At 50.2% G+C, this 19,248-nt stretch overlaps 1 protein-coding gene across 1 annotated transcript in view; it reads right to left on the bottom strand.

Moving 5' to 3' along the window:
- Window positions 1–19,248, bottom strand: part of rims2a (regulating synaptic membrane exocytosis 2a) — a 65,093-nt gene that overhangs the window by 30,102 nt on the left and 15,743 nt on the right. Inside the window, 7 exon segments of the mRNA XM_047030330.1 lie at window positions 6,680–6,712; window positions 7,316–7,425; window positions 14,085–14,223; window positions 14,775–14,843; window positions 17,006–17,159; window positions 17,534–17,705; window positions 18,110–18,240. Coding sequence (XP_046886286.1) covers window positions 6,680–6,712; window positions 7,316–7,425; window positions 14,085–14,223; window positions 14,775–14,843; window positions 17,006–17,159; window positions 17,534–17,705; window positions 18,110–18,240 — 808 coding nt within the window.

The following is a 19,248-nucleotide window of genomic DNA, read 5'->3' as shown; positions in this document are numbered from 1 at the left end:
ATCACATCACACAACGGACAGACAGACAGAGGACAGGAGATGACTGTGAGAGGGTGCTCGGAGGGAGGGGATGGGTGGGGGGGGGGGGGGGGGGGCATCGCTCATCACGGCCACCGCACAGGTAAGGGTGGGGGGTCAGCGTGAGGGAGGAGGACAGGATGGGGGGCGGGAGGGGAGGGGAGGGCGGAGGGGGAGGCACACGACAACACCACAAAACACAGCAACAACAACAACGACAACGACAACAGCAGCAACAACGAACAAGGAGCAAAAACCACAAAAGCACATGACAGAAAGAAACAAAGTGTGTGAGCGGAGGCCTGTGGAAGCCGGGGGAAAAAGGAGTCTGAGGAGGAGAGGGGGGGGCACCGTTACCAGAAAAGGAAGAGAGGGGACAGAGAGAGGGGGAGGAGGGGAGGAGGAGGAGGAGGTGGATGTCTTTGCTCTGAGGGAGAAGGAGAGCTGGAACAGCAAAGAGACGTTAACATCGAAAAGAGATGACGAAACCACAGCCACAAAAGCTTGAGACCTTGGAGGGGAAGAAAGGAGTTGAGGAAAAGGGGGAGGCGGAGGAGGAGAGGAGCCACTCGACTCGGGGACGACTGTGGAAAGAGAGGCAGTCTGGGAAAGAAAATAACGGCAACAATAAACAAAGAACTGAAAGCGTACATGTAGCAGCAAAAGAAGAGAGAAAGAATTGCCTAACAAAAAGGCCTTTGCGCTCCAAGACCATTCCAACAATACAAGTCCTACAGCCATCTCAGTGCTGTGAGGCTCCACATGCCAAGAGCCCCTGAAGGGCCACTTAGACCACAACACAGGGAGGGGCCCGTTGTGAGACACCATGCGCCTCTAATGAAACAGTTTTTCCCTCCTCTCCTCTAACCGCCAATACATATTCATATACTTCCTCCTCGGGTCTTTAGAGGGTTGGAATATGCTGAGTTCTCCTCTTGTCCTTCTGTTATCACGATTATATTTTTCCCAGTCTCCGAAGATGATGAGCTGTGCTTTCATCTCTGCATCATTGATCAGAGCTCGCCACGCGCCGCTCTTCTTGCGTAACACAGCCTCGCTGCTGACTCGGAGTCTCAAGGAGCCGTAGCTATGGCGACGGGGAGTTAAGACCCTCACAGAGACCCCTCGGGGTATAAGTGGGGCTGCCCATTAAACCACATTCATTATCTTTTCGTAGATGTTGTTGTTGTTGACCTGTTAGTTGACGTCCCCCCCCACCCTCCTAGCTATTGACCCCTTCAACCCCCCCCTCCCCCCAGACCCACCGCCTCAGCCTCCCTCCTGCCTCAGACACACTAAGAGGCGCTGTGGAGAGGCTGGGGCTGAACTGCCGTGGGACCCCCGCTTCAGAAGCGATTAGATAACATTTGCATTTAGCTCCATTATGGCCCCATTACGTTGAATAATTAAGAGTCAGGCGAAAATGGAAAAGCGGGCAGCATCTGTTTGGTCCAGCTTTGATCCCATTGTGCCAGCTAAGGGGGCACAGGTAGCTCATCAAAATCAAAGCACCCCCCCACCCCCCACCCCCCTGCCGCACCCCTCCACAATAACAAAAAGCACTTTGCCGCATACAGCTCCACTCCATCAGTGAGTGTTGTCTTAATTAGGTCGAGCAATCAAGATGAACGCGGCGCAAAAACATTGATTGTTCCCCTGGGACAACACAGTCTGAACGTCACCTTACCGGTTGGCTGGAAGGATCAGCTGACCCTCGATCAGTCAGCCCTGTCACAGTTCGACCCTCCACCCCCACCCCCACCCCCGCCAGTCTGCGCCAGTCTGCTCAACACAAAACAATCCGTGACAGAGAGAGTGAGAGAGAGAGAAAAAAGTGCGCAAGAGACAGAGTGTGACTGAGAGAGGGAGGAAGAGAGCCAGGCAAGGTTGCAGAGGCACACGGGAGGATTGAACAGCATCTGAAGGGAACTTTGGCCCAGTTTGAAGCTTGTGTGGCTGACATAAAACACTGGATGCTAGGCAACAGTACCATTCGGAGTGGGGCTGATGAAACTGCAAACAATGGCTCAGTTGAAGACATTCTAATTGCTGCCTGATGATCGTTTAAATGATATCTCTGTCAACTGGCGACTGACATGTTAATGAGCACCTAGCTGACTGACCTAATTTCCCTCACATCTGTCCCTCTTTGTCATAATGAGGCCTTATGTACAGGTTTACCACCTCTCACAATGTATATTTAGACATGACGAACACCATCCGCCTACCAGTCAGTTTCACTGGTTGGTTCCTTCAAAACTAAATAGATCAAAGAGGATAATTGACGATAACGACTCGAATGGCAACTTCATTTGAGAATTTCCAAGATGGACACATTGCCGTGGTCAGTGGAAGACTAGCTATAGACACTTCCCTTCAGCAGCCCACCAGGATAGCAGAGAAGATACAGCCCCCCTCAGAGAACACTGTCTCTGTCACGTTCGGTCGAGGGGGTGGGGCCAAGATGGCCGACAACCCTGACCATCCTCACGCTCCCCTCCGTAGAGCTTAGACCTGCAAGTAACCAAGCAACAAACTCAGCACAACCTACCAGCAATCCAAAAAGAGCAAGAGGGAGAGACAGAGGGGGGTGGGGGGGGGGGCTTGGTGACAGTTAAAGTTAATTGTAGGGTTCCCTGGATGACCTAAGAAGGCCAGTGGTCATGCAAAGATTGGCCTGAGTATAAAAGTAAAAGTGAATTGACACATAGAAATATAGCCCACAAAACAAATACAGACCCTTAGTTCATGCAACTAAGTGCTGCAGAACTCCAATAAGGTCCATGTTATCCTCCATTGGTTTGACCAGGGTTGACTGTTCTATAGGCTGTATTTCTAGGTATATGTGCAGCAGTACCAAACAGCAGATGTCCACAACAAGACCATCCTGCGTCAAATACACCGATCCAATACTTTGACGTGCATTTGATTTACGCTACAGTGCACTACAGTGCACTAGTAGTGCACTACAGTGCGCGACTGTGGCCGTCTCGTAAATCAAACACACACTTAGCATAGCGGTGTGGGTATTTGGCCCAGGTGCGACTGAGACCAACCTGGCTGGGCGGGGGAGGGGGACGGGTGTGGCGGGGTCTCTCCCTCACACCATGAGCCGTTCAGGCCTTTCTGTTGGTCCTCCCAGGTCACCTCTACAGCGGGGCAGCCCAGAGAGACAAAGTGAACTCACCACAGGGACGTTTGCTAGAGATCCTGGGAGCTTAGTTGTGGACAAGCTGCACATACACACCAGAGCTCAGCATGGCATAGCTAGCTAGAGCAGCTGTGCCCACAGTATGAAATGGCAGTAACTAAGCAAATATCAAATGATCATGATTTCTTTCTTAGAATTGTGCTTATTGTAGCTGTATTATGTGTAATAATGTGTTCATAAGTGCAAACAAATAAAATCAGATTTCATAGTAACAATAGATAAAAGAAAAATGTGTCATAAAACTAATGATTTTCAGTCAACTAATGGTATATCTACTGGTATATTTACTGTTGTAACTAGGCTCTGTAGTGCGTTGGGAGACTAGGTTCAGCACCAAAGTCATGGACAGCTCCCTCCTAAAAATAATGAACTTTGCCCCATCTGCTGGCCACATGCTGTAACAACAGCCTCTCCAGGTCTATTGGCTAGGTTACTTCTAGCACAGGGCAAGATGCCATCTCAGTGAAAAATCGCCTTTGACCTAGAACTAGTCTATGCCTATTTCTATCAAGAGAGCCAAACCTCTGAGAGGAAGTCTATAACTAGCTAAACACCAAAACTAAACTGTCAGCTGAAGAAACGTCAGATCAATCCATTTTGAAGACGTAAAAACCATGTCAGACCGAGACTCCTACTGACACGTCTGCTACAGTACCCTGCGTTCCTCTGGAAACGTCCACGCGTTTCATTGCCGTGGAGACCGCATGGACTGGTTGGATAGGCTGGAGCCTCTAATTGAACTAGTCGTTCATTTTCGAGCGAGAATACAGCGTTCCGACACTTGGACACAGAGGACTAGGAATGGGCTCTCAAATGGTTCTAATAAAGAGATAGGAGATGAGGTCTTGAAGGGGAAGATGGGGGGGGGGCAGGATAAGCCTAGCTCACAAAGTCAGCCCTCCACTCACATACTCATCAGCGAGCACCACCTCACGCTCTACGATTACATCCAGAGCGTCAACTGAGCTGACATAGGCTCGGTCACGTTTGTTCTACTCTGAAAACGATCAAACTTGGAGAAAGTGGAGGGACCACGCGCACAAACTGATCTTAACAAGGACGAAAGTACTGGCGTACAATGAACACTCCTAGTCGTGTAAAGTCGGTACATTGTTTGAAACGGCGGCAGCAAACCCAGGTTGGTATTTTCAGCGGGACAACTTGCCTTTTCTCCCATTCACAGGTGGGGCATGGGGGCTCTCCGCACAGTCTGGAGGAGAGGGGAGTAGGATGAGAGGATGGACACACACACACACACACACATACACACACACACACACACATGGGTACAATACTGAAAACTGGATAACATACCGACACACTCATCCTGGCCGAACGGACAGGATCCAAAAGGACCATGCAGAGCACAGCAAACGTGACAGACACGACACACACACACACACACAGATGGAAGAGGAGGAAGTGAGAGCTGTGGGAGACTCCAGTGTCTGCCAATGCATTCTGGCTGCTGAAAACCACTCCACAAGATCCATAGATCTCTCTGTCATATTCCTTACAGGGGACCTTGATCTCCTGTGATAACCTGAGGTGAATAACACTGACGAGAGGAGAGAAGAAGAGAGGCGAGAACCCACCTTGTTGACCCTCATACGCTTCGAGGGGTGAAAGGTCATTTGGGCATAGCACCTCCCCTGCTCCCTCTGACAGGAGAGTGAGAGAAAACAAAACAACCATGGTGATTTGGTGGACACCTTTATGTCTTCAGTTCGGAGCACAGGAATGAAGGTAAATCACTGGAACAATCTTTACTTTGAGACAACATTCTAATCAGCGTATTTCATGCAACGGCCACCTGGGCCACGACTTCCACTACTGCATGAACACCTGCTACCACTCCTACTGTGCTTACTGTAATAATAATAATAATAATAATAATAATAGCAATAGCATTAATAATGTATCCATTTAGCAGACACTTTTATCCAAAGCGACTTACAAGGGAGATTTGAACCTGTGACCTCTTGATCTGAACCGAACGCTCGAACCACTGAGCTAACCCTACATCCCCCTCCCCACCTCCACTGCATGCCTCTGTAGAAAGGAGTGGGGGGTCCTCCAAAAACCCTGACCCCCCGACACCCCTCTCTCTTTGCGTTACGTAACAGTTGTGGCGGGCGCCTCAGTGGGATGTATAACAAAGGGTCGGATCAGCCTCCCCCTCTGCCCACACTCTGACACTGCCATGTCGGGGGGGGGGGGGGATCAGGGAAGAGACAACGGGAGGGATCGAGGACGGAAGGAAGGAAGGAGAGAAAGAGAGAGAGAACGAGAGAGAGAGAGGGAGAAAGACAGAGAGAGACAGAGAGACCGAGGGAGAAAGAAAGAGAGAGAGACAGACGGGAGAAAGATAGAGTGAGACAGGAAGGAAGTGGAGTCTGGGCTCGCTGCCTGCTAGACTGCCGAGTGTTCATGGGCCCTGACAATGATGAAAGAGTTCTGGGAGGGCTTTGACAAGTTCCCCGGCACTGTACTCTCTCTCTCTTTCTCTCCCTCTCTCTCCCACGGTCTCTCTCTTTCTCTCTTTTTCTCTCTCTCTCTCTCTCTCTCTCTATTTCAAAGCTAATCCTTTTTTCCTCTCTTCCATTCGTAGCATCGGCTCCACATAAACGCAAGCTCGTCACTTTCAGCATCATGAGGTTTACAGTTTGTGACAAGCCTTGTTAGGACGAGTCACAACACTGAAGCAGGCGTTGATCCAGAGGCAGGACGTAGGGGAGTGGATCAGAAGCTTCTAAGGATCCCTAAATACCCCCAGCATGGAACCCTGAGGACCCCACACATGGAACCCATCATACTAAAAATGGGTGAAAACTTCCATGAAACCACAATGTTACACCTAAAGTGACAGAAATTAAAAGCCCATAAAGACAGATCATGAATGAAAGCTAATAATCATAATCCCCACACACACTTTAACTTTCAACTCATCACTCTCTCTCCAACACCATCCAAAGAACCACAGAACCAATACCAGCCAAAAGCAAAGACATCTCAATTCTTATAAAAATGTTCAACTGTATCAATATTACAGAATTACAAAATACTACAGTGCCGCTACAAATAAAGAACAGAACAAGCCCACTGAGAACTCCAGAACCCACAGCTGGACAGAACCATGAATAGGAGAACCACAACAAAGAAACAGCCAAGGACCTCGACAAAACAGGACTAGCTTTGAGACAGAACATGTGACACATGAACCCCTGTGGTCTATAGAACAGTACAGAACCTCACACACATGGACAGTCTGCAACTAGGGGAGGAAGAGGCCGGGGGAGGAGGGGGAGGCAGAGAAGGCCTGACCCCTGCTATCCCAGCCACTTGCCTTGCAGACAGGTTTGGTCTTTCAAGTTGGGGGGGGGGGGGGGGTTACAAGCTCCACTAGCCCCACCCATCTGAGAGACCAAGCCTTCACAGGGAGCTACAGACCTTCACAAGCCTCCGTTCCTTCTGATCCATCTTCTGAGAAGGAAGAAGAAGACAGGAACCGAGGAGATGGGGTTACGTTACAACGTGAGACCACACAACCCGTTTCACCAGCCTAGGTTACAATCCTGTGCATGTTTGTTAGCCTTTTCCAGGGCCCTGGTCACACAGGGGGCGGGCAATACACTCAAAACAAATGCACACAATGAGGGATAGAAAAGGCAGCTTTCTGGGACAGACGATTTGTTTTAAACTAATTGCTTTCATTTCTGAGCACCTGAACACTGATAGCCTATGACAACAGCTTTTGCCATAGCCCATAATATACTGAATCAATGTCACAAGAGTAACAAATACATTCGCTGTGAGCCAACCAAAAGATGTCCTCATTCAAACGAATCAATCTCACTCCATAGCAACCAAACGCAATCCAGCACAAAACCACACCAAACAACTATCCTCTCAATATATGTCACTCACACAGAAGATCCCACACACACACACACACACACCACACACACACACACACACACACACACACACACACACACACACACACACACACACACACACACACACACACACACACACACAGCCCAGGACCTCAATCGAAAGATTCAAATTAAACAGAGAACTTACTTCTGTCCAGTTTCCCCTGGGGGGGCAGTTGGGGTAGTTGCCGTCCTTTCCTGTTGGACATGGGGGTGCTGTTGGGGCTGGTTTGGGCTGATCCGCTTTGGGGGTGCGCCCTGAGTGCGACACAGAGGGGTTGACAGGGGGGTGAGGCCCAGATGGGACAAGCAGAGCCGCCACTGAGTGGAGTGTATCATCAAGGCCATGCAGCCTACAACTCCCAGAAAGCAAGGGACTCGTCCGTGTTAACGACATCGCTTTGTGAGTTGAGGAGTGCTGTCATAAAAATTGTATCAAGGGCTACAAAACTATATTCACTGCAAAACAAGAATAGCATCCACAGTAAGAAGCATTCCAGTCAATTGTACAAACAAGGGATTACAAATTGTCTCAATATGTCGAAATAAAGTGGAGATGGCTGACTTAGAAGACTTCATTCGCAAAATCCTCAGATCAACACAAACCAGGCATCCCAAACGGAAAAATCCTTCTAAGTCAGCATCCCCAGGTGGGTGAATCAAGCAGATAACGGCAGGAAATGGTATTTGGCACATGACAGGTGAGGAGGCTGTGGTTGAGGTAGGACATTGCTCTGGAAGAGAGGAGATGCAGGATGGAAGCCTCTCCGGAGTCCTCCTGTCCACCCAGGCAGGCTGTGGAGGTAGGAGAGCCCCCAGTGGGCCCATTCAGACCATGCATTCTGACGGCCTCGGAAAATGATCAAAGAAATCATAACCAAACACAATGTGGTAGCAGGGTGCATGTGGTGTTAACGTCGAGGATTTTTCCCAGGATGCTCGAACGAAGATGGAAGCGACAGAGCTACTATGCCAACCCAGGGTGCAGCATGAGTAGTGTGTACCCAAATCAAAAATGTCACCGCGGCGACTATCGAGTGATAGAACGCGGGGGATGAGAGAACAGGCAGGGACTGGGAACGCCGCGTCCAGGAGGGAAATCAAAAAACGGAGGGATGAGTTTGGCTGGGTTGAGAGGGTGGAGGTAGGAGGGCGGGTTGCAGTGAGGTGGAGCGTGTGGTCGGCGGAGGGGGGGGGGGGGGGGGGTGAGAGGGCGGTATTTGTTGGGGGGTGAGGGTGGGAGGAGGGCGAGCCTCATTCTCGGGATTATTCGAGGATGGGGGTGTGGCCTGGGTCACCTCGTTAAGGCAGGTGAGGGGGGGGCAGATCTTCCTGATGGGAGGGACGGCATGGACCTCATGTGGGTGGAGTCGGGGCGTTCTGTGGAGCGGGAACGGGAGGCGGGCCGTTCTAGAGCGGGCCGCTGGTCAGCTGACCTGGATCTGGCGTGGTACTCGTGTCTGTCCATGGATCCATGGTTCCTGCAAACGTCATGGAGAGAAGGGCATTGCACGTGCTCAGTGGGACCTGGAAATCTGTGGAGGGGTTGTGGAGGGGCAGGGCCAGGGGGCAGGAAGACAGCCGGAGCCTAGGTGATTCTGCTGCTATGGCAACAGCAACAAAAGACTGAGCAGTGGAATCCTGGGTATGTTCTAGAACTGTCTGGAAAACCAGGAAGTGTAAAGCTGTGTAGGAGGAGCTTAGAATCTACTCTTTGTGATTTGATAAAAGTGTGTGATCATTCTGATTTGTTAAATTTTGGAGGTTTGTGTGGTTTTATACGAGCCAGGTGAAACTTGCTCGGCCCTGTTGAGGTAATGTTCCGTGGTGGAAAAAAGAAGAAGAAGAAAAAAACATTTGGCACTGTGATCTTTTGAGAGTGTTTTCTGTTGTGGTCGTCCACAAGCTTTTGGAGAGTGGGAGGAACAAGGTGAGCGTGGTTTCTTAGTGGCATCACATCAACATCTCATCAACACTGGAGACCAGGAACAGCTCAACCAAAACATGACCTTGTGAAGATAACCACTGCATTGCTAATTGCATTGTTCCAAGTCATTATTAGTACCTCCCATCATCTGTGCACAGGGTGACAGCAGGTCAAAACATGCACAACGATAGTCTTGACAATCAGTTCCCATTAATCACATCATACATATACATAGGCTATGCAAATGCTTTGTCATTGTTCTCAGGGGGCAGCCATTTTGTTTGTTTAGGGAGGCTAAAAACAAACAGCCTTTCGTCACCCAGAAGAAGATCAAGAACAGCATTTGCAGGAGAGCCAAACACCAAACACACATAGTGGCTAACGTACAAGGTGAACAAACAGTGACGAGGCCTGTCTGCTAGCGAGCGCAAAGAAACTGTCCAGCAGGGGACAGCAGCATCGTACCAGCATGACCTTAACTAGCCTTGGCAGTTCACAGCTGTTCAGGATGGTGATGGGGGTGATGACGACGGTGATGATGAAGGTCGTAATCATTAGCCCGGGTTTTATAGGTGTGAACGGTAAAGTAAGCGTCTGTCATTAGTCATCCTGCTCATTACAGAGCGGGGGCGGGCCGCCTGGCTCTGTATTACAGCCCATGTCCCGGGGATGCTGGTAGTTCCAACGCTACAGATCTAGAAGCAGGGTTTGTTCGGGGCTATTCCCATGGGATTTCCCCCGAGACCAAACAACTAGGACAGCGGCAACGTGCCGTGCATCCGTAGAAGCAGCCGGAAGGATTGGCCTTGTTCACACCTGAGCGCACAGTGTGGCTAACGCATGCCTCACAAGGTCATTGTAGACTGGGGTCACTGGGGACGTCACTGGGGACACACCCGAGGCTTTGGACGTCTCTCTTTCCTTCTCTTGCTCTCTCTCGACAACTGTAGTCCTTCCGTCGTCGCCCTTCACTCTTTCTCTACCGACACCCCCACTCCTCTCTTTCGCTCTTTTTTCCCAATCGTCTGGGGAATGGCAGGAGACACTCAGTCACCGTTTGAAGGAGAGAGGGAAATCTACTTCTCTCCTCAGTTGCTGCCAAGGAGGAAGCCAGCCTTTCTCATTTAATTTCCCTGCCGGCCAGAGGAAAGAGAGAGAGAGAGAGAGAGAGAGAGAGAGAGAGAGAGAGAGAGAGAGAGGGGGGGGGGATGGAAGGAGACAAACTGAGAGAGAAAAAAGAGAGTAAAAACAGAGAGAAATAGGAAGTAAGACATAGCGAGAATTACAGAGATAGAGAGAGAGAGAGAAAGAGAGAGAGAGAGGGAGCGAGAGAGAGAGAGAGATAGGGAGCGAGAGAGAGAGAGAGAGAGAGAGAGAGAGAGAGAGAGAGAGAGAGAGAGAGAGAGAGAGAGAGAGAGAGAGAGAGAAAGGGAGAGAGAGAGAATGAAAGAAAGAAAGAAATAGAAAGACAAGCCTCAGGGAAACTTTGTGACAGTTTAATACAGTCAGTCATGGAGTACTTGTGACGACTCATCACTTTCCACCGCCGGAGAGGAAACGCTACAACGCCATGTTGTTTCTGACTGACAGCCAGATGGCTGGGTGTGTACATGTGTGCGTGTGTGCGAGTGTGTGTGTGTGTGTGTGTGTACGCTCAACCATTTGCAATGCTTCTCTGGGGGCGGGGGGTGCATGCTGAGTGCCTATTTTACTGGCATCAATTAGGGGAAGGGGGACTGTTTTCATTCCGGTTGCAGATAACAACAGGGCAGGTTGGTATGGGACTGAGTGAGCATCAAACCCTGGTCATCCTGGCTCTGCCGGAGACGGTTTAACCGGCACACTCCCCCCCCCCCCCCCCCCCCCTCTAGTACAAAAACAACACCACTGATGACCACAAACACCACTGACCCAGTCCCCTCCCACGGAGGACACGGCTACGACACATTGACAGGACACACACATCGTCCGTGACTCACGGATGCCCACGCAGGATCTCCAAAATCCTGTGTGTGTGTTGGTGTTGTCATTTCCCCCCTCCCCCGGCGAAAACAACTCCACCCACACGTGTGATGACGAGTCCATTAAAACGGATATCCCCCGTTAGGATATACCGTTTTGTTCAGTCATCGCGTTTTTTCGAAACGGCGTTTCTTCCCGTCACGACCATGTTGATAACGGACGAGGGACAGCCGGACGACGGGGAGAGACGTTCCCCACAAGATGGCGGACAAACATCAGAGAGACGCCGTAAAGTGAAGCGAGTACCTCTCATGGTTGTGGTCGTGGTCGGAGGAGTATGCCCCCTCTGAGTAGGCTCTGTTCATCCTGGCGGAGCGCAGTAACCTGACCGCCTCTTCCCGACACAGCGGGTACACGCCGCCACGGTTGCCGTGGCGTCGGCTGGCGAAAGGTAAACACACCGCAGCTGGTCAGTGTTTCAGCAGGTCAACGAGAACAAGCGGGAGGAGACGGATTGGGAAGCTTGGGGGGGGGGGGAGATGCTGAGCTGGGAGGGGTGGAGGGTAACTTAGGGGTTGTGGGGTAGAGGGTTGCCGGGGGGGAAGGGGGGGGAGGGTCGAGGGTGACCTGGGAACTGGGTTAGAGGGAGTTTCATCTGGGACGGGTGGTTCAGCAGATATTTTTTTCGATCTCCTTCGTTTTGTTTAAACAAAATACAACCTCATCCACTTTCCCTCGCCACAACGAGTAACAAGAGTGTTCATCAGATCCTTATGTATATGGCACCTTACACTGTTCCTTGAATGCCACGACGACTCTACAGCACCCCTGCTGGACAGTTCCTCGCACTACCGATAAACCATGTCGTTCAAATGCGCACATCTAATGACAATACCAGTGGAGGGACCTGTAAGAACAACGATCTGATCTTTACTGGTCTACAACGAGGTGGACCTGGTTAGGAAGTTCCGTTAGAAGAGCGAGCGTTTTATTATGATGAATGAGCAAAGAGTTTGACCTGACAGTGAAGGGATGAAAGGTACGGCCATCAGGTAATACAGTAACTCACTTGTTCCTGTTCATCACTTAAGACCCATTGGCCATTTATACTTCATATATTTAAATGTATATACATATATATTTTCAGTCCCACCAGGGAGAAATATATATGTGAACCCACCACAGCACACTGTGTTGCTGATGGCATTGGCCCTGGGGCATGGTGCTGTGAGGGTGGTCAGGTGGTGTGGTCAGGTGGTATGGTGTGGTGAGGTGACTGGATCCTTCCCTCTCTGTAGTCATGGTGATGGACCCAGTGTGCCCCTAGCCATTGGACATCAGTTTTAATAGTTGCCATGACAGTGGGACAGGCCAGGCTTCGGTGTATGTTTGAAGAAGGTGACACTGCATGCCACACTGTGCCAGTGCCACCAAACAAACCACGGGAGAAGCTGGAAAGATCAGCTTCCTGCTGTGAGGGAGGATGCTGAGGTTGTGGGGTGTGTGTGTGTGTGTGTGTGTGAGGGGTTTGAGGGGGGGGGGGTGATGTTGGTTTGGCTGTGGAGGGGGTCAATGGACACACATGCGGGGTGGGGTTGGGTGGGGGGGGGGGCTCAGGCTGAGGGGGGAGGGGCTACCTGGATTCTTTCAGATGGTCATCGCTAGGCTGAGGAGGATGTCTGAGGCGAGGTAGGGTGAGCAAATGGCTGCAACCACATGGAGGGAGAGAATACACACATGGTTCAATGGAGCAGGACGGAGAAGGGAGAACAGAGAAAAAAGAAAGAAAGAAAGAAGGAAGGAAAGAAAGATAGAAAAAGAAAAAGAAAAAGAAAGATGGAGTGAGCGAAAAAAAAGAGAGTCTGAGAATGATAAGAGACGGAGTGAAAGTTGGCGTCCTAAAGAAAGAGAGGCCGAGCACCGGAAGACAGGAAGTGTGGCTGGGTAACAGGAAGACAGGAGAAGGCTGGGAGGATGTAGACTGACTTCTAACCCACACACGTCTACACTCTGATGCCGTAGACATGCTCTGAAGCAACATCCTTCACAACCAGGTCAGAACCCAGGACTAATATCAACTCCTCTCATTGAAACGGATTTCTGAGAGACTGTTGCTGTTGAGGGGATTATACCATATATCTCATACAGTTACCTTGGGTTAAAATCAGACCATTAAGAATGAACATGAATACCTTGACACATTTCAAATACAATATCAAATAGAGCTGATAAAAGGAAGCTTTTAAAAAACCCACACTCTCCAACGTTAGCAATGTAAGAATTCATTCGTTTCGGAATCAGCTGGGACGTTTTCCAAATCCTCCATTACCAATTTCCGGTGTAATTTTCCACTGTTTTCAATAAATAACACAAAGTCGTTAATTACAGCGCTCTGAGAGACAGTCTGGTGAGTACTGTCACACACAATCTAGTTAAGTGCACTTCCTGTGTCCAGCGCTGATTTAGCCTGCCCCGCACAAAGATCAAATAAAGTTAATTGGCCTGGAAGGATGTGATGTAGCTGCCTGTCTGGCTGCCAGCTCCAGTTTGACTACTCTGAGGCCACATTCAGATTCCCTTCAAATGCAACCTTGCTTCCTTTGTTTCTTCCTCCCTTCCTTTCCCCTACCATCATTCAATCCATCCTTTCCTTCCAACCTTCCTTCCTTGGACAGTGAGGAAGGGAGGATCCAATGATCATTTGAGGTCCCTCTAACAGACACATAATGTGGTGATATTTAAACTCTATGGCCCTAATTAAGTGTAAGTGTAATGTGCTCTGCTTATATGGAGAAACCATAACCAAGCCTCAGAGCGCAGTAACGACCACAGGCCTGTCGGACTCGGGAGGAGAAAGGGAGAGAGAAGAGCGGAGGAGGCGAGCAGGAGAGGACGGAGCAGGACACGAGAGATTGGAGACGAGGGGGTTAGGATTGACCCAGGGTTGGTCAGACCAGAGACCTGTTAGAGTTGGACCTTGAGGGAGAGAGGTGGTACAGGGGCTGGGGGCGGGGGGGGTCATAGTTACCTCTGAGGTGGGGGGACGCTGGGCGACCGTGACCGTGCACGGTTAATATCTGATGAGCGCGAGCAGTGGTTGGATGACATCACCTGCTCTGGTACGGACAATGTGGAGCTCTGGAGGTCCCTGCCGTTCTGACGTAAGTCTGAAAGACAGGAGCGGAGAGAGGAGGAGCAAGAGGAGGAGAGGAAGGGAGAGGAGGAGGAGAGGAGGAGCAAGAGGAGGAAAGGAAGGGAGAGGAGGAGGAGAGGAGGAGCAAGAGGAGGAGAGGAAGGGAGAGGAGGAGAGGCCAGGGAGAAGATGGGGGGGAGAAAAGAGAGTCAGAAAAGGAGAACACATTTGGAAAAAGGGGGAAAGGGAGAGAAAGAGGAAGGAGAGAGATTAACGCGAGAAAAAAAAGCTCAATTTGAAACATTATAATGCATTTGCTCTGCAACAATGATTAGTCCATTGCACTTGAAAGAGTTCATTATCCAAAGAGCAGCCGTGTTTAAGGTCAGTGCCTAGCCTCATTAATATTGAGGTAGAGTGTGCAGTGTCAATAAAATGAGTTCAACACAGCCCAGGTAGAGGAGCGTTTCCTCATACCTGGTAGTTCATACTAGTTGAGTATGAAACATTTGTGTTTCATACTGTCCTTCTATACTCGGTCTAGTCCCACATACTTCTTTATACATGCTGATGTCAGTGTGTTACCTGACACAACCCCGACACCATCCTCACAGTCGTAGTCTGAGATCTCACTGTCGCTTATCCTCTGGGATCCTGAGGGGGGGTGAGGGGGGGGGGCGGGATGGAGACAGAGAGGGAGGGATGGGGAGGGAGAAGATTAACGCGATGCGTTTGTCCTCGTCTTACTGACTATACCGCGCCCGGTGATGTGGTCACGTGACGTTTGTTTGAACAGTTTTCAGAACATGTAATCCCAATCAAAATGATTCCCCTGCTGTGTTCCGTTCCCTCGCTTTAATCTGAACATCCTAATCTGTCGATGTTTTCCAAAAAATTATTGCCCCTTTTTTTGTCCTGTCCTAGACTGTCCTGTTCTGTCCTGGACAGAGAGAGAGAGAAGGGGGTGAGAGAAAGGACAGCCCCCCCCCTCCCTTCCCCACTGCCCTCGTCTCCAGGTGGATCCCTCCCTCCCTCTCTCTCTCTCTCTCTCTCTCTCTCTCTCTCTCTCTCTCTCTCTGTCTCTCTCTCTCTCGCTCTCTCTCTCTCTCTCTCTCTCTCTCTCTCTCTCTCTCTCTCTCTCTCTGTCTCTCTCTCTCTCTTCTCAGTCACCTCAGTCCTCTCTCTCCTAGCTTCAACTACTCACCCAGGAGCTGACCTGATGACTGAGACGTGTCACTTGAATGTGAGTACAAGTTTGCACACCCAGAATCACTTTCTGGAGGACAAACCCCAGTTCACAGTCAAGACTGTAAATTGGTGTCACTTGAGAGTGACACATCCATTCGTCAATTTACACATGGAGCATGGAGAGAGAGGTGCAGCGCCTACATATTAAGCAGAATGCTCCAGTCCCATCCCTCTGACTCCTCCCTGCTCTACTGTAGCTTGGGCTCCTTGCCCCGCCCCTCGGTGCTGCCCAGTCAACTTAAATCAACTGGGAACTTGGGCTTTTTCAGAAATGACAAGTGCTGCACTCTGGCAGAGACTCACTCACTCCCTTGCCTAAGAAACAGTTTTAGTGCTCTTTTTTAGAGCTGTCAGCTCTTTCACACACAAACACACACACAAGCACGCACACCCACACACCCACACACCCACACACACACACTAGGAAGAGACCTCAAGAACTTCAGTTTGGTACTCTTACGCTTATACCATTCTAAATGACAGGGAGTCAGGTGGCTTAGCGGGTAGAGCATCGGGCTAGTAATCTGAAGGTTGCCAGTTCGATACCCGGCCGGTGCACATGACGTTGTGTCCTTGGGCGAGGCACTTCACCCTACTTGCCTCGGGGAGAATGTCCCTGTACTTACTGTAAGTCGCTCTGGATAAGTGCGTCTGCTAAACGCCTAAATGTAAATTGAGTTTTGTCTTAGACTCACGCACACACACACACACCCCACCACACCAACACACAGGGACAGGTAAGCCAGGAAGAGGGAAGTCAAGAAATAAGCACAGGAGTGTGTTTGTCTGTTTGTTTTTCCTTAAAGCGGGGGGGGGGGAAAGGTTGACATGTCAAACAGACGACGCGAGAGACAAGAGAAGCAATAGGTCCAGGCATCCGGCTGAGTCGACATCTAGGAGGGAGACGGAGATACTGAGGGGACAGAGAGGACCCGGAGTAGGCCCAGGGGTGGCATGTAGCGTGTAGCATGTAGCGTGTAGCAGGGAGCTTGGAGGAGAGGGATCAGAGGGGACTATGGGACAGCTGAAGGGAGGTCAGCACGACTGACCTGTTGGCTGCTGGGACAGAAGCAGCAAATGTTGGCAAATACTTGGGGTGCGCTCGGTTTGAGCACATTGAATCTCTCAATGGAAACTGCCGTGAGTAAATCAAACGCACCTCAAATATACTTTAGATGTCAGGACAGAAGCTGGGAGAGCTAGAGGAAGGGAGGATTGCCATGCGGGGGGGGGGGGGGGGTTATTGGGGGCTTGGGGGCGTTACCTGAGTTGTACGCATACGAGCCTGTGTCTGCAAAGGCAGTGTTGTTGTCGGGGGGGATAAGAAAAACACATATCAACACTATATCATACCAATGGTTCGTATGTGTTATTGTTTTAGCCTTGGACAGCGTTTTGGCAGCTTGGTTGGGTGACGCGGCGTGGCACACAGTGTTCCAAAAGCTGCAGTCCCACCTCACAATACTTTTTTTTCTAAAGTCTGACAGAGAAAAGTCAACAGCTCATCTCCAAAGAAGCGAACAGTGTACGATGTATGCACCGTGTGTGTGTGTGTGTGAGGTACGTACTCTGTAGCCTGCGCGTGGGGCTCTCCCCGTGCAGCTGCCTGCGGTGTGTGTTGGGGGAGGCGCGGGGCAGAGGGACGGAGGACACGTCGTGGGTCTGCAGCTTGTACCAGTGGGGCTCGTCATCCAGCAGGGCCGTCTCCAGCTCGATCAGGATCTACCGCGGGAGACACGCGTGTTAGCGCACGCACACACACACATCCACGCGCGCACATGTCCACACACATGCATGCCATAGACACACGTGCCCACACCCGAGAATACAGTATGCACGCACACACAAACACTCAGAGAAAATCAAGCAAGCAGAGATGCCCATATGCACTCTCTTATTCACAAACTCGTTCACGCACTGCTGGACTTTGGAAATTGACAGGGGAAAAGGGTAGAGCAGCCAGCCCAGGATTCGGTTCCATGGACGCATGTCTTATCTGTGTGCGTGTGCGTGTGTGTGTGTGTTGGGAGGGCACTTCTGTGTGTGTCGGGGGCGGGGGTGGAGGGGGGCAGAGCACGTGTGTGTGTGCGTCTCACCTCCCCCAGGAACTCGCTCTCCTCCTCCCGGACCCTGGCCTGGTCCCAGAGCGTGATCTCCAGCATGCGCTCCCTGAACTCCCTCCGGTGGACCGGGGAGTACATAAACGTCTGGTTCCATTTGGGCTCTAAGGATTTCTTTACCGTTTTTGTTCTCCTCTTGCTTTTGTCACTGGAGGAACAATAATTCACACTGTTTTTATTTACAACCATGGTAGAATTGACCCCACGAGACAAGTCAACAAACACGACACAGCACAGGACACGGCAGTGGTGCATGCTGGGAAGGTGAAAAGGTGAATGGCACATGGAGCCCTTCCACTACCTCTTCCTGTCAATATACTTCAATATATTTCATGCTCTGAAGTCACTTCCTGGCATGATGTCACTTCCTTCAACATTCCTTTAACCCCTACCCCTGTCATACAAGGTAAATGCCTCATTTGAAATGAAATGGCATATGACCTTCAACATCACCTCCAAAAACCATAGACCAAGAATCTCTACCTGGAGACTGTGGGTGAACATGGAGATGGACATGGAGAACGTGACCACAGTTCCTGTCTCTCCCCTTACCTTCTGTCGGGGAGGAAGTAGATCTTGACGTAGGGATTCCTGGGGCGGCCATCTTCCCTGGAAGGCAGGTCCTTGGCTCCCAGGATGGTGACGATGAGCTGGTGGCCCACCTTGTCGTACCACAGCTTGACCTGCGGGGGCAGAGGAGAGGCATGTCAGCGTTGGACACCACGGGTGGGGGGAGGAGGGTCACTGTCACGGTAGCTCACATGCTTAGAAGGTATTCCTAAAAGCATACATGTTGCGTTGAAACATGATTTGTTGTGTTGAAACAGGATCATTTTACGATTAGGAGTTTCAGAGTTTAGTTCTGAAAAGCCTAAATAGGGACTATTCCTAAACTAAGGACAGTGTAATTGACCTTACATGTGAATGTAAGGTCCGGTGTGTGGTCATCTACTGGACTGTGTGTGTGTCCTGTCCCAGCTGCCTATACTGCAGTTGATTCTATTGTGTTTCCACTGCAGCTGTGGGACAGGAATCTGCTGTGTTCAAAGTGTCTAATGGAAGCTTCCGGAATGAATGAGAGGGAAGCGGACCTGAGTGAATCTGAAGCTGAGGATAGAAAATGTAGCAACATCTCAGTCATACTGGATATGAGAAAGGAGAGAAGTATGGCTGCCACGGCTCACTTAGAAGTCATAACGAAATCAAACAACCACAAATCAACTCTATCGAAAGGAAAATATGAAGCCAAATACAAATGCAAAATCAAAACTTCTAAGCCCATACTTGCTGATGTCAATGAGTATGAGAGTGGTCTTCATCATTTGAAGCTGAAAGTTGTGTATCTACACATGCAGCAAAGCTGTAGGGAGCTTTCACAACACGCCACCCCCAGTCCAGCCCCCGGAGGACAGCACACACAACAGCAGGGTAGAGGTCAAACAAATTGTACCATGACACTAAGACTTGAAACATCTGACTTTCACAGTTCTTGGGTGCAATGGGCAGAGAACCCTTTAAACGGGGTGCCCAGGTTCCGAGGATCCTAACAGAATCCTTTCAGATCAGTTTAGGTTCGATATTTTTGGATGGTTCTTCAATAGAATTGTCCTAAATAGTGGGCCTTTATCTAAGGTTACTTCCTGTTAAAAGTGTTTCCCCTGGAATCTGGAAATCGGCATGATACATACACA

The sequence above is a fragment of the Hypomesus transpacificus genome, chromosome 2 (genome assembly GCF_021917145.1).
Source record: "Hypomesus transpacificus isolate Combined female chromosome 2, fHypTra1, whole genome shotgun sequence".
Classification (NCBI taxonomy): Eukaryota; Metazoa; Chordata; class Actinopteri; order Osmeriformes; family Osmeridae; genus Hypomesus; species Hypomesus transpacificus.
Note: the sequence above shows the minus strand (reverse complement) of the source record. Positions and strands in the feature narration are given on the sequence as shown.